Source organism: Hibiscus syriacus, unplaced genomic scaffold (assembly GCF_006381635.1).
Source record: "Hibiscus syriacus cultivar Baekdansim isolate YM2019G1 unplaced genomic scaffold, ASM638163v2 tig00002338_pilon, whole genome shotgun sequence".
Taxonomy (NCBI): Eukaryota; Viridiplantae; Streptophyta; class Magnoliopsida; order Malvales; family Malvaceae; genus Hibiscus; species Hibiscus syriacus.
Window position 1 is genome coordinate 1,087,914 of NW_024061926.1, and position 16,446 is coordinate 1,104,359.

The window sequence follows — 16,446 nt, forward strand, 5'->3', positions numbered from 1 at the left end:
AGACAACCCTTCTAGACTTAAGTTGTATTGCAAATGATATGCCTTGGAGCTGAGCGTAGTCGAACTCGAAGGTCTTTGGCAGATAACCCTTCTCGACTTAAGCTATGCTGCAAATGATGTGCCTTGGAGCTGAGCGTAGTCGAACTCGAAGGTCTTTTGGTCACAGATAACCCTTCTAGCCTTGAGTTATGCTGTAAATGTTATGCCCTTGAAGCTGAGTGTAATCGAACTTAAGGGTCTTTGGCAGATAGCCCTTCTCGACTTAAGCTATTCTGCAAATGATGTGCTTAGGAGCTGAGCGTAGTCGAACTCAAAGGTCTTTGCTAGCAGATAACCCTTCTAGCCTTGAGTTATGCTGTAAATGTTATGCCCTTGAAGCTGAGTAATCGAACTTGAGGGTCTTTGGCAGATAGCCCTTCTCGACTTAAGCTATTCTGCAAATGATGTGCCTTGGAGCTGAGCGTAGTCGAACTCGAAGGTCTTGGTGGCAGGTAGCCCTTCTGGCCTTGAGCTAAGCTGCAAATAGTTTGTTTAAAAATGGCTTCCCTTTACGGGTCGAAAACGGTCATGATTCTTCCGGTGGTTCCCCTAAGCTGGTCTGGGAAAACCTACTGATAAATTCTGACAGCCGGATATCTTCCGTCGTGGAATTGAAATTTGGCTTGAAAGTGTTAACTGAAAACATGTTGCTTCTGGTGGGTTTGAACCGAACTAGATTTGATCTGAACTGGTTCTCGAACCCATCTGAAATTGGTTCTGAGATCTGTAGTTATGTAAAGTCGGTTGAGGTGTAGCTTCTTGCTGCTGAGTTACACCATCATTCTTTAAAGGTGCTTGCAAGTTGAGTAACCTTCATCCTGAAGTCGAAGCTTGCCTCTGAAAGCTGCAAAATTATGTACGCTAAAATGATGAATGTGATGCACCTAAGTATGTCTAAGATGCATGCAACATGAATAAATTATGTGTTATTTCTTGGACGGAGTCTCGTGCTTTGCCTGCCAATCTGGTCCATGGAATCGATCGTGCCCCATTTGCTTCTCGAGCTTGGGCTTTACAGACATTTCATATCTGAGATCGTTCTGTTTGAAAACGTTTTTCTCCTTTTTCTTGTTTCAGGAGAGAGAAATGTAAAGTATTGTTCGCAATTGAATCAAATTGTAAATGTGAGTAAAAAATATCAAAGGAATCAAGAGCTCTTTTAATGCTTTCAGAGTTACAAATCTTTGACAAATGTTCAAAGGGACAAGTCGGCTTTAGGTTGGCCTCCTTTCTAAGGTTTTTTTTGGTAAAAAAAAGTCATTTTTTAAATATCGCCACATGCTTTGGCACTTTAATTGGGTGCGGACAAAATGACGCAACTAGCATGATCAATTACTAGACCTTTTATCTCAGTCCTCTGAAATTTTTCATTTGTTCAAGCTTTGTAGGCTCTTCCAACAAAGGCAGTGCAAAAAATATCGGTCTAAAAATGAAATTCTTGAGTGCTCGTGTGTAGTCAACTATAACAGGTGTTCCTTAACTCCCTTAGTCCATTTTACCGAAAATTTCTTGCTTAGATAAATTTGATTTAATTTGGCGTTATCTGACTAGCTGAATCCATAAAGCCGGGGTGTTTAACCAATTGCTTTAGAGGGACAGCTTAATATTATAATCACAGTTATCAAGTTAACTGAAGGGTTCATCTCATCACAGAGTCTTCAGCCTGACAAGAGCAGTGGAGCAAACACCGAATTGCCAAGTGTCCGAGCAATGTCATGGTTTGAACGTAATCTACTCATAAGGCCAGGGCTTTCAAGTTTCCTCTATAACCAATTGCCTTAGCGGAATAGCTCAGGTTTTACGGATTTAATTTCCTAAGATTGTCAAGAAGAACCTGTTATAGCCTAGGTGTTTTTGAAAGTCAAGGAATCTCATCTTTAGAGTTCAATTTTCAAGCAACTGACCTAAACTGGATTCACCTACTCGACTCTTTCATTTGTAAAGATCATCATCGTCATTGAACGTCTTAAATAACAAACATAGTAATTGTCATATGCAAATGATGCCCCATGTTGTCTGCACCTTATGAAAGGAAAAGGGTATATTGGTTAATTACAAGAGCGGGGTATGGTGTTTGAGGGTATATTCTGGATAAGGTCAAAGTCCTTGTTATTAAATCATGTTACTTCGTCAAAGATTCATAACTTTGAATCGTTTACAGAGTTTCTTAATTCAAATGATATGCAAAGAATTACAAATTTGCAAATATGATCCATTGCTTAACATCTTTTAAAGTAACATAAATTTGATTAAAATGTTTTTACAAAAACTTTGAGAGAGAAAAAAAAATGGAAGAAAAACAAAGTCAAACAGAATGCCTCAAATGATGAAATGATATTCCTCACTTGGATGCCCCCAAGTTGTTGAAGTCGATCCAGTTCTGGTTACGCATCTTTTGTACGACCCTCTTAAATACGTAACAGTTCTCAATTGTGTGCCCTGGGACTCCGCCGTGATATTCACAATACGCATTCTCGTCATACCACTTGGGGTATGGGGGCTTCATGGGTTCTACTGGATATGGTGACACCACATGGGTATCAAGAAGTTGCTGGTAAAGCTCTTTGTAGGTCATGGGAATAGGGTCAAAATGTTCCCTTTCCCTCCTGGACTCTTGTTTAGAAGTACCTAATGGTACAGCCGCAGTTGGTTTTGGGCTGGAGATTGTAACACCTTTGCTGGAGTGTTTGATGTTGTTAACCTCTACATCCCTCTCCCTCATAGGAGGCTTCTTACTGGCTTCCCCATCCTTAATCTTGCCTTGCTTTATGGCCGACTCAATCATTTCTCCGGCCATAACCAAGTCTGAAAAGCTTCCTGATGTGATCGCCACCAAATGCCCAAAGTATGGAGCCTTTAGAGTCTGCACGAAAAGTTTCCGGGTTTCCTTTTCATCTAACGGTGGATGAACTTGCACAGCCAAGTCCCTCCATTTTTGTGCGTACTGCCTGAAACTCTCGTTATGCTTCTTTTCCATGTTTTGTAGCATAACTCGATCTGGCCTTATGTCATTGTTATGCTTGTATTGTTCCATAAATGACTTGGCCAGGTCCTTCAAGGTCTTGATATTTGATCGGCTTAGCTGGTTGTACCACCGAATGGCTGAGCCCGACAGACTATCCTGAAAGCAGTGGATCAGGATTTGGTCGTTTCCTCCATATCCTGTCATCTTTCGGCAGAACATGGTGATGTGAGCGGATGGGCAACTATTCCCGTCAAACTTCTCGAACTCCGGGGACTTAAATTTCGGGGGAAGAACCAAGTCCGGGACTAGACTAAGTTCCGTTGCATCGATTTCATGGTAGTCACGGTCTCCTTTGACTATATTCATTTGGTCCTCCAATTATTTGATTTTTTCCTCCATCTTCCTCGCTTTTTCCTCTTCATCCAAATCCGGTACATGGTAATAACCCGGATTGTTCCTAGGGTTAAATACAGAGGACAAGGGCTTTGATTTTGCAGCAGATGAGTCCCCTCGAAGTTCTGGTAAGATTTCAGGTGAGATAACCACTTGTGGGGTAGGTTGTATAGTTACCCCTTCCGATGAACCTGCCCCAGGCGCACTGGTCTGTTGTAGGCCAATTAACTTGGCAACGATCTGATCAACCAAGGACTCTTGGTTCTTTGTGATTGTTTCTAGAGTATTTCGACTGTTCTGGTTTATTTTGTCTTCTAGCTCCTTTTGTAGTTTTAACATATTCTCCTCGATTTGTGTAATTCTGGCTTCCATCCTCTTCTTCTTCAAACGAGTGTTATGTGGATGGGGTGTGTCCAATACTTGAGGCGGTGTATCCAGTATTTACTCCTTTTGATGAGACATGTATATATTAGTTAATGTGAATGCAAAGAAAATAACAAAATGCAAAGAAAATAAGAAATGCAAAATGTCTAAATATGTGATGCATGAAATGTCCGAGGCATTGATCCAAAAAATGTGCCTGTTATTCTGAATAACCCTTATTGGTGACAAAAGTGTTACGTCTGAAGAGACAAAAAAACTCTTTTTGATGGTACAAATCTTGCACATCTTCTGACAAGTTAATTCATCTTTTTCACTAGTTGAATATCCTGTCGCACCTTTCCGGCTCCTTTGGCTAAAATGTGCAAATAATGAGATGCTTGCCCCAAAAAAAAAGATCTCGAGGGACTGCATCTTCGACTTTCACTTTCTACCGAGCTTGTTTCTAACGAAAGTGTCATTGGAGCCTTCCATCGAGAGAAATTATCCGAAGCTTGCCTCTTGAATTCGTCAGTAATGGCATCCAGCTCAGCTAGTGTTTTACCATCTTGTTCTTGTAGTTTTCGAAAGGATCGACCGGGTCAGTGACCTTTTCCTCGTATTGCCCCTGTAACTTTGCCTTTGAGTATTCTTTGACCACGGTTGGACTTCTGAGTTTTTTTGTTTTTTATCTCTTTGTATTATAACCCATTCGTCCATTAATGCATATTATTCATGTTTAACAAACACATTTTTGGTGGATCAACACATCGTTTTAAATGATGCAAACGATGAACACAAAATAAAATAGAACAAAAAATAAAAGAGTTAGTGAGGTAAATCAAAACAATAAAAAAAATGAAAAATCCTACCCCACATGATATCTACCCCTCATGCTTTAATTCCTACCCGGACATGATTTTTATTCTGCATGCTAATTTTAAACAAATCCTAACCGCATATTTGTCTAGTTCGCATGCTTTGAACAGAAAATAAAGTAGGAAACAAAGCATCCTAGGGTTTGGAATGAGGTTTTGGGGCGGGCTCTAATTCCATGTACTCTCCCGGTTTAGGTTCTAAAAAACGGTACTCGAGTTCTCCTTGCCGGTGCCCCCTTGGGCTTGCCAGACCCTTAGTCCTAAACCCATCACAGGCTTGTATGGACTAAGTTAAACTCGAGAGGACACTTCCCTTATGCCCGCACGGTGAATAAATTCACACGAAGACATAAGGTATATGAATCCCGAAGGTTACTTGCTAGGCCCATACGGTGAATAAATTCACACGAAGGCGTCGCTTTCGCCCCCACTTAAAAGGGTTCGGAGCTCGGGTATAGAGCCTGAGATGAAAACTTTGAAAAATCTGAAATCATTAAAAAATGTTAGTACAACTATTTATTTAAAAAAATAATCAAAGGTAAATAATTGGAATCGAATAAATAAATTTAAATTTAAATTTACCATTTTCGCATAAAAAGACAGCCGAAAATTAATTTCGGCCTGACTCACTTACCTGTCCCCAGCGGAGTCGCCAAGCTGTCGGAACCGTCTTTCGGTTGGGCCCCGGAATTGGGCTTCGACTTGGATTAAATGGATTGGAGTCGCCACCGACCACTTTAAATCGAATTTAGGTGGGTCGGACACCATCTTACCTGATCTGCGTTGTACCAGAAACGTATCGAGTTCGGGAGTCGGTTACGGTCAAGGAAGGATTAGCACCCTTGAACTGCCCTTTCGGTACCGATTAATTTGCTGGTTGTCTTTATTTGCAAAAATTGGAATTTAAATTAAAATTTAAATTATTCGATTCGAATTACTTACCATTTGATCAGCTGGAATTTCTCTAAAAAAAGATCAAAAACATTAAACACAAAACAAAAACAAAATTAAAAAAAAATAATAATAAAATTAACTAGAATAATGAATCAAAGGAGAGAAGAAAAGAAAAATAAATAAAATAAAAAGATAAATTGAAAAATGAATAAAAAGGAAAACAATATTAAATAAGTAAAAAAACAAAATAAACAAAAGTAATAAAAAAAAAGCAATAATAATAATAAAATAAATTTAAGGCAAATAAGATGAAAATGAAATAATTAAAAATAATAATAAATATACTAATAAATATGAAATAAAATAAAAAAAACAACATGAAGAAAAAGAATTGAAAAATAAAAAAAATATTAAAATAGAAAAACTAAAAAAGGAAAAACGGGAATGAAATAAAAAGTTTATAAAAAAAATAATAAAAATAAGGGTTGGGGACAAAATAATAATTAAACCTAAACAAGACAGTGACTAAAATGAAATACTAGCAAATATAATATCCACAGTCAAACTCTAATGAAAATAACAAAGCATATAAGAGTCATACTAAAATAAAAGAATTAAAACATTGAAGCTCAAAATAGAAGAAATTAAAAGTTTAATCCATGGCTAGAAAATGATATTACAAAGAATGAGGGACCCGTTCTGCGATCATCCCAATTGTCAACCCAGAGATGCCCTAAGTCCCTAAACGGCGTCGTTTTGGGGGCTTTAAATACCCCCTTAATTGCAATCTCGGCAGAAACCCTCTCCCATTTCTAACCTCAGCCGTCTCCTCCTTTTCTCTCCTCTCAGATTCAAACACAGAAAAAACCAGACATGAAAACCTCCCAAACCCTCACCCAGAAAACGTTACCTTTGTTGGCCTTTCACTTTTCCGGGGTTTCTTCGACGAGGTGCACGCCGAGCCTTCGCCCCGAAACAAAGTTTGGAACTTTGTTTGTTTTACTTTCGGTTTAGAAAGTTTTCGTCTTTTGCTTGTTTTTATAGTTCTGTTGTGTTGATGTTCACCCTTTGGTTTTTTCGTTGATGGCTTTTATTTGTATACTGTTTTGATTTTGGTTTGGTTTCTATCTTTCTCGATGATGCTCTGCGTTTCGGTGATGATGGGATTTTTGTGTCGGTTGGCCGATGTTGGTTTCTAGTATGTGATGGCTCGGTTTTCTGTATGGTGTTTCTCTATGTACCCCCCCTGATGGTTTCTCTCTGTTGTGTTTATAGGCCCCGATGGGGGTCCGTTTCTGACTGTTTTGGGGTCGATCCCGGATATTCCGGGGTCGTTCTCGGTGATCTCGGATGGTTCAGTCCGAGTAGTTCCGGTTTTGGTGTTGCACATCGCCGAAATACTCGGCCGGCCAATGACTTTCGATCCTCTGTAACCCTTGATCTCGACCGTTGGATTGGGTCAGATCCAACGGTCCAGAATCTGATGCGGCGCTGGACTTAACGTGGAAACCCTAATCTTTGGACTTTGTTTCTGGGCTGGGTCAGGCCCTGCTGATCTGCTTGGACCTCGTTCTGGACCCTGAACAAAAAAACAAAAACAAAATAATTAAATAAGAAATAATAATAATAAATAAAATAATTACACTAATAATAAATGATAATAATAAATAATAATAATAATAATATAATAGTATAATATATATATAAATATTTTTTAAAAAACATATAATATATAATTTCAAAAATGTTTTTTTTTAAATTATATAATATATATATTAAAAAAATGCTTTAAAAAAATTATATATTATATATTTTTAAAATATATATATATTTTTAAAAACTATATAATATATAAATGTTTTCAAAATGTTTTCAAAACTCTATATCATATAAATTTTCAAAAATGTTTTTCAAAACTATATATTATATACGTTTTCAAAAATGCTTTTAAATATATATATATATATATTATACATTTCCAAAATGTTTTCAAAGACTATATATTATATATATTTTTAAAATGTTTTCGAAAAAAAACATATATTATATATCATATAATATATACTTTTCAAAAAGCTATTCTCAAAATTATATATATTATATGTATTTTAAAACATTTGTAAACTATATAATATATAGATATGTATATATAAATAAAAATCAGACGAAAATAGGTGTCTACAATTTCATATAATTTTTTTTATATTTTTATTGATAATATGTTTCTGTCAATAAAATTTTATAAGTTAGTTCATTAATATAAAATATTAAAAGCTTCTATTTTAAGAAATAATATCCGAATATAATCATAAATAGTCATGAAGAGTGAATAGTTTTTGAAACAAACGATCATATATTATATTCTTGGGCTTTTAAAGGGAAAACGTCAAAAGAACATATTCTAATAAAAACGCCATATCTTATTTGAGGGAGCTGACTCATATAAGACATTCATTAAGATACCATTTGTCTTAATCAATGGTATTTTCATGATTAATAACAATATATAATGCTCTAAGTTACTTTCATAACAGCACGAACCAACTTATTTCAGTAGTTAAGTGAATCGTTATTGTTTCTAGATGTCATAGGTTTGAGCACCAACGATTGTAAGGATAATTAAACATTCATTATCAAATGATTGAGAGTACTTAAAACATATATTATTTTATAATCACCTTTAGTTTAATTAAAAAAAAATTACTCCCATAACATTTATTTAAAGCTTTCTTTAACTAAAATTTAAAATTTTCTATCCCACTAAAGTTATTTTCGATTTTATTCAAAATATTTTACTAAAAAATAATAAAAAATAACATTTATATTTTATTTTTGTTTATCATATTCTTCTATACCTATTAAAATAAATATGTTAAATCTATCTGTTACTTTTAAAAATAATTTTATCATTTCTTCAGTCTTATATAATGTAATATGTGATCAAGTTTATCTTTTAAAGTTATTCATTTAATTGAAAGAATGAAAATAATAGTTATTGATAGTTAGTGATTATTATTTTTATTTATCATTTAATCGACGAAAACATCAATTTTAATATTAATTATTGATTTTCAATAATTTTTTTAAATTTTCATATTATGTCCTTGTGATACGTTTTTTTCTGCTTATTCTTGTGACATTTTTTCACTGTTGTGGTATTCTATGTTGACTTGATACAGTTTTCGCATACTTTACTTTATTGTCAAACCCTTATTTTTTACAAAAGATTATTTATTGATATAATTAAAATCGTGAAAAATAACATATTAAATTATTTAATTCGTTAAATACTCTTTTATCATTTTATATCATTTTATAAAAGGTGCGAAAACCAAAAGTTATATAAAAGTTACAAGGTTATTCTAATGTTAGACGTTATTTTCGGGAAAATATTTTCATTTTTCTTTATATATTTAGGTTTCATACTCTTATTTTATGCATAATTTTTTATGATTATTGTCTCTATCTTTTTCCTTATATCTCCATATTTAGGTAATTATAATTTTGATTCTTTCTGCTAGAAAATTATTAATAAAATCTAATTGACATGGTACAATTGCATTGATTCAAACGGTTCTTACCACAGTTACACACAAGGATTTTTCCAGTAATTTCTCAAAGGAAAATCACACCCAAAAACCTTTTTTAGGAAGAAAAAAAACATAATTCAAAGACAATAAATTAATTAAGAAAACAGAGAGAAGAAACGAAAGAAGAAAGGGACAATTTTTATTTCTTCTCATATTTCTTTTCCCTTTTCTTTTGTAAAATCACCTGTTATTTATTACAGTCGCCATCACGCGCCGCCAGCCCTTCCGTGACGGACGCCAGCTTCTGCAAGTTGAGCTTCACCACTGTGTCGGCAAACAACCGTGTGTCTTCCTCCGTATTCCCTTCCGGAACATCGACGACGTAGGATTCCAAAACGACGGTCCAGATCCTCCCGTCGCGGTCGAAGCCATGCACCGTCGTCACCGACCGGTAATTCCTCAACCGGTGTTCCCCTCCGATAATACTAAAGCCGGTTACCTTTAAGTTATCGTCCAAAACATCGAGCCTCTCGGTGCTGGTGGTAGCGGGTAAGCCAGAGATCACGTTCACGTCACGCGTGCAGCCCACAACCATTTGGAAGTCGTCTTTGACGGAACAGCTCTTGATGAAGTGTTTGTAGGTTTGGGGCTTGTCGAAACGGCGGACGACGGACCAAACGACGTCGCTGGGGGCGTTGATGCGCTGGGCTAATAAGGAAGAGCATTTGTCGGAGCCAACGGAGTAGGTGTGGAACTGAGTTATGCTGGGGATTAACTCGCGGAACTCATCTTGAGTTAGTCCGGGAGGGATGGTGAGGTGGTGGGCGGTGGACTCGGAGCCGGATTTTGAAGGGGAAGGTTCGGCCATTGAGGAAGAAGTGAGGAGAGGAGGAAGATAAGGGGACAGGTGGGTTTGGGCTCTCACAGGGTTTGATGCCGATTGCTTGACAGATCAAACTGCAAACTGCCTTTCATCACATATGTTAACTGCTCTGCCCATTTTATGTTTTTCTTTGATATAACGTCAAAAATACCTTCCAACGTTTATTAAAATTATCATTTTGGTCTCTATTTGTTTTAGAAACATATTGGTCCTCTAATATTTTACTTTGAGACAAAAATTCCTTTTATAGATGAAAATCATTAGTTAATATACGATTAACATTTCAAAATATGAACATTTTCTAACCTAAAATGGAAAGTTGAAGGATAAAATGTCTTAGAAAAAAAGAATAAGAGACAAAACAATTATTCTGTCAAATGTTAGGGGTCTTTTTATCTTAAAATTAAATGTTGGGGGTCAAAACGCTCTAAAAATAGAATAGGGAACAAAATAACCATTTTGGTAAATGTTGGAGACTAATTTTGTTATTATGTCTTTTCTATTTATATTTAAAATAAGATTGTTTTATAATATTAATAATTTTACTAAAATATTTAAATAATATGAAGTTATTATTAGATAGTACTATCTATTTAGATTTTTTTAATTATAAATAATGTATATAAATTCTACAAACACAACCGTTCAAAAACAAAATTTTATATATAAAACTTGTCTTTAACAATGGTGTCCAAACATAGTCCTAAACTAATTATTTTCATACTTTGGGATATAAATTCTTCAACATGATAATGATAAATCAATATGTGTAGATATAATATCAATTCATAAAGAAATGTTAAGAAGAAATGTGATGAATAAGAAAATATATGAGACGGAAGCGATTTTAATTATAAAAAAATGTTAATTTTTTAAAAGTTTTAAGTTTAAACAATTATTTAATAATAAATTAAAAAATATCATATTGAAATTACTTCGTATTATTAGAAAAGATGACGCATTACCCGAACTGCATAGCTACAATGGAAAAGGCAATGGCAGATACAACATGGACCGATATCGGCTCTTATAATTGGATTTCCAAATCTGATAATTTAATCAAAAACTAAAAGCCAAATTTCCAGCTCTATTATTAATCTATTTACGATAAAATACATTAATTGTTATTAAATAAAAAGTTTTTTGGTTATTAATATTATAAATATTATCAAAGTTTTTGTTTGATTTTAATTATCACAGCCTTCGATTTTACTAAGTGCCGTTTTAAGGAACATACAATATATTATATTAATATATAATATATAATATATAATATATAATATATCATTTCATCTTTTAATTATAATTATAATTTTATTTTAAACTTTTAAAATAAAATATAATTAACTATTTTTATAAAAAAATTAAGTTTAAAAATATAATTATGGCTTTGATTTGAAAAATTGACAATTTTGAATTAATTTGGATGAGAGTCGTCATCGACCTTTGAGCTAGGTAGGTCGAATATCTAAAAACTTCTTTTAAAATATTTTAAGAAAAATCGTTTTTAAGATAAAAAATGGTACGCGTTTACCAAAAATCCGATTTAATGGATCTAAGAGTCGATTACGAGTAGGGAAGGATTAACACCCCCACAGTGCCCAAAATTGATACTTAGTCGCTTACACGTTATCGTAATTGTAATACCCTAAATAGTAGGTTAGTGATTATTTTGAAAGGAATTAAAATTTGGAAGACTAAATTGAATAAATGGTAAAGTATAAGAAATGATTTAAGTAAGACCAATTAGTAAGAAATGGAATAATGAAAGTGCATTTTGGTCTTTTAGAGTGAAATAAATTTAAAACCCATTTAAATTTAGGGATTTAAAAAAAGGGGAAAGTAAAAAACTATGCTAAGTCATTCTCTTCTTCTTCTTCTCGTGGTTGAGTGTCATCATCCATATCTTATGGTAAGCTTCATCTAGCTAGTGTTTTCTTTCAATTCTGGTTGGTTCTTGCAACCTTAAGTGATATGTAAGCTTAAGGAAAGGTTATATAAGATTAAAACTATGACATGGAGGAAATATTATAGAATTAAGAAAATGGGTTTTGAAATGATATGTTAAGATATGAGTGTTTATTGATGTTTACTAGTAGTTTTGACTTGTCAAAGTAGTAAATGAGAGATTAGAAGCATTGGATAGATTTAACAACAAGTTAGAAAAAGTGGTTTGATCCTTAGATTTGAATGTTCTTGGGAGATTTTAGATATTTTAAGAAGCTAAATGAAGGAAGGTTAGTATGGATAAGTAAAGAAGAGTTTAATAGTATTGTTGGGTGTAAACATAAGGAAATTAGACCAAATTTGGGTAAGAACCGGGCTGAAAAATGGATAATCTAGGTAAGGGTATCGGTACTGATAGAACATTATCGATACTATAAGCTTGAAATAGGAAGAATCAGCTGGGAAGTATCGATACTGATGCAAGCAGTATCGATACCGAAATGGGGTATCGATACTATGAGGAAGGTATCGATACCATTGATAACAGAATGCAAAAATGGTATCGATACCGTAATAGAGTATCGATACCATAGTATAGTAGTATCGATACTATTGAGCCAAAAAATTTAAAATAGGCTGATATTGTTATAGAAAATTAAGTAATATGTACTCTTGAGTAATGTTTAAGTATAATTGTTAGGAAATATACTAACAATTGATATTATACGTGTCTTTATTGGATGCTTGAGTAGATCAAAATCAAGCTCCCGAGTCAAGCAAAACAAAAGGCAAAGGCAAAATACCTGAGTAATCAACTTTGTGTTTTGGATGCAATAGCGAGGCAATCCAGGTGAGTGCATTTATTTTGTACGTATATGTTACGATAGTCATAGATGTTTGTTTGATTGATATATGTATGGTGATTACCGAATGACACTATACATATAAACTAAGAAATTCATAATAAGTTTATGAATTTTTGTATGGGCACTATGTGTGAAAAACTAAGAAATTCATAATAAGTTTATGAATTTCCGTATGGGCACTTTGTGTGCAAAAAGTTAAGAAATTCATAATAAGTTTATGAATTTCAGTATGGGCACTTTGTGTGTAAAAAGCTAAGAAATTCATAATAAGTTTTTGAATTTCCGTATGGGTACTTTGTGTGCAAAAAGCTAAGAAATTCATAATAAGTTTATGAATTTCCATATGGGCACTTTGTGTGCAAAATGTTAAGAAATTCATAATTAGTTTATGAATTTCCGTATGGGCACTTTGTGTGCAAAAAGTTAAGAAATCCATAATTAGTTTATGAATTTCCGTATGGGCACTTTATGTGCAAAAACTAAGAAATTATATGAATTTCCGTATTGGTATTGTGTGTGCAACCCAAGTACATTATAGGAATGGTTGGGAAATAAATGTATTGGCACTATAGGTCTGAACTATAGAATGTTTAAAGAATTTGAAATAATTAATGGACATCAAAATGGTCATGATATACTTGTGTTTAGAATTTTGCTTATGATTATTTATGCCTCACTAAGAAATTTCATAGCGTGTGTTAATTTCATGCGTAGGTATTAATACAAGCTGAGTAAGGAGACTATCGGACATCAAAGCAAGTACGCCTCGTTAGTAATAGTACGACATTCATGTCTACTTTTGATGTAATTAGTTGGCATGTAATAGATTTAGTAAAAACGCTTTGAAAAGTATTTGATTTACCATTATGTAAAATGATGAAATGTTTGAACATCACTTTTGTTTATCTACGAAAATTTAATGCATGTTTTATTATTATAAAATTAAAATGTTTTATAAAAAGGAACATAATTTTACGGGTTTTCAAATATGAAACTGTTTTAAAAGTGATGTGACATCTGTATCTTGTGTACGGAAGGGTATACGGGAGATGGGTGTTACAGTAATGGTGGAAATCATGAATTTGCATCGATAATTAAAGTATGATTCATTTATTAAAGTTTAATTAATTTGCTTCAAATTATTTATTAGAAAAAATCCTTTAATTCAAAAAGAATTATTGAGATTTGCTCATCCTCCGACGGGAAGTCTATCTCTCATATTTCTTGACCAAAAAGGATATTCCCTCATCGAAAAAGCGCAAATCAAATATAAATTAAATATCGACATTTGGCATAAAATAAATTGCTATTTATAGAAACATGCATTTCATTGTTCGACTAAAAATAAAAATGAATTAATTAGCAAAATAAACTCGATTTATTCTAAGTTCACATTTTGTTCAAACGTCGTATCAGATCAAACTACTTCGATCAAGTAATGCTTTCCACACCCATTATACAAATTGGTGTTCTTAAAAATATTCGAATGAGTTGATAAAATTTTAATCGAGTATGGGAGATATGCAAAATTTTGACACAAGATTAATTTATAAACTAAATTATCATGAATGAAATGAAATAATACAATGTTAATGCTTATAAACATACAAGGATTAAGGAAACCCCATTAAACATATACACATATATCATGTAACATAATAGTAAACATTTAATAATATGTACATAAAAATAAATAAACACAATGTATTAATTAAACGTTTGAATTAGAATAATAAAACTAAAACAAAACTAAACAATAAAAGGATTAAATCATAAAAGGATAAATAATGAAGCACGAACATGTAATACACCCATGAAATTTAACTTGTAACCACAACAATGACTAAAATGAACTCAGACTAAAATCTAAGACCTATAGTAGAAACTAAACTTATATCTTCTAAAATAATATTTAAAGGACTAAAACAAAAGTCAAACACATTTAGAGACCATATTATAAATATTAATAAATTCATTAATATACAGACAAGGATCTAAGTAAATAGAATCATAAATGAATAGCCTAAAATAGACATTAAACCAAATGTATATTAAAGAACATATAATGACTAAAATACATGTAATCAAAACTTGAAGCTAGAAATAAAAAGATTCAAAGTTCTATTCAATGATTAAAATGAAAAATTACAGAATATGAGACCAGAGTTAAACATTCACGAAAATGGTAAAATACAAAAGGTAAGGACTTAAATATAAACAGAGAAAAATATATGCCCAAAACAAGATATCACAAAGCTTCATTAATTACTAAAATAGAGGCATTAAAAACGAAGAGGACCTAGAGCATTATTATCCCTTTCCCTCAAAACACGTGGTCCCTTTCTCTACCAAACAGTGTCATTTTAGATCCATTATAACCCAAAATAAGGGTTTTAAAACCCTTGCTTCTCACTTATTCCTTATCCTCTATTCTCAACCGTATCCAAAACCAAATAGGGTAGAGTTCCCCCCATCCAAACTACCGTAGGAGGCGATTAAGACCCATGCCACTGTGAATCGGTGGGCACGAGACACAAACCGCTCAAACCTCTATTACAAAAACGACCACTCCTTAGTCGAACCCCTAAAAGCTTTACTTCCACAATATCCAAACCCAAAAAAATTGACCTAATCCCTAAAGATACTAAGTTTACCTTCGGTTAGTGAGCTGATGAATGCCGGTGAAGTAGTCGAAGGTCGATCCTTGCTTAAGGTAAGTTTTTTGTTCGAACATTTTTTTGGTTAGAATATCTCTCATTTCTTTTATGTTTTTTAGAATATGGTTGCTTTTTTTTTGGTTTTGTTGTCCGAATCCCCTTATGTGTCTCTCCAAATCCTTTCTTTGATTTTTTATGGATAACTTTAGGGTAGGAAATAATGAGATCTCTTGTAGAGGGCTTGATTTCTCTGATTTTTGGTAGGTTAAATTCTGAAAAAATTGAGATTTAACCCATTTTTTAATGGGATTTGGATTTGGTGAGATTTGGACTGATCTGGCTTTGTTTTTATCACTGTTTAGCCATATTACTGACGTAAACGGCGATGGGATTGATCGGTGGCAGCACACGTGAGCAGGGAGCCGGATAGTAGAGTGCATGCGCTGGACTGGGGTCAGTCTTTACTGGTAGTGGCTGGTTAACATATTTAGGGTTTATAACGCTAATTGCTTTGGGAGATCTGGACCGTTGGATGGGTCCAGATCCAACGACTGGGAGTAAGGTAGCGCTGGGACTAAAGGTGAAAACCCTAGCTGGGTTTGGGTTGCAAATGGGTCTGGACCGAGTCATATCTTGGGTCTCAGGTCTTGGGTAATCCATTGTAGTGGGCTGCGACATTGGGTCATTTGTTTGGGCTATCTGTAATGGGCTTGGGGATTTGTAATTTGGGTTTGTATATTGGACCTGCAAAAATATAAAAATATTATATATTAGTATATTTTATTTATAATAATAATAATAATAATAACGATAATAAAACCCAGACAAAAATAGGTGACTACAGATGTCCCTCTTTGTACATTATTGTGTTAACAAGAATAGGGAAAAGACAATAAGACAACGAGTTTTTGCCTGGTTCTCTCTTTGGCTTTAAATTTGATATAAAAGACGACACTACTCATCCATGTTAAAGATATCTAGCTGCTTTTAGGTAAATTTTTTGTTGAAGATGATGTTGTTCCTTCTCGTTGAGG

The 16,446-nt window shown here is 33.5% G+C and overlaps 1 protein-coding gene across 1 annotated transcript; it reads right to left on the reverse strand.

The window, feature by feature from the left end:
* Positions 1-9,283: 9,283 nt before the first annotated feature.
* LOC120145199 (abscisic acid receptor PYR1-like) lies at positions 9,284-9,979 on the reverse strand. Its single transcript, XM_039159096.1, has one exon. It carries the CDS (start codon positions 9,925-9,927, stop codon positions 9,307-9,309), a length of 621 nt encoding a protein of 206 aa, XP_039015027.1. The 5' UTR covers positions 9,928-9,979; the 3' UTR covers positions 9,284-9,306.
* Positions 9,980-16,446: the final 6,467 nt, after the last annotated feature.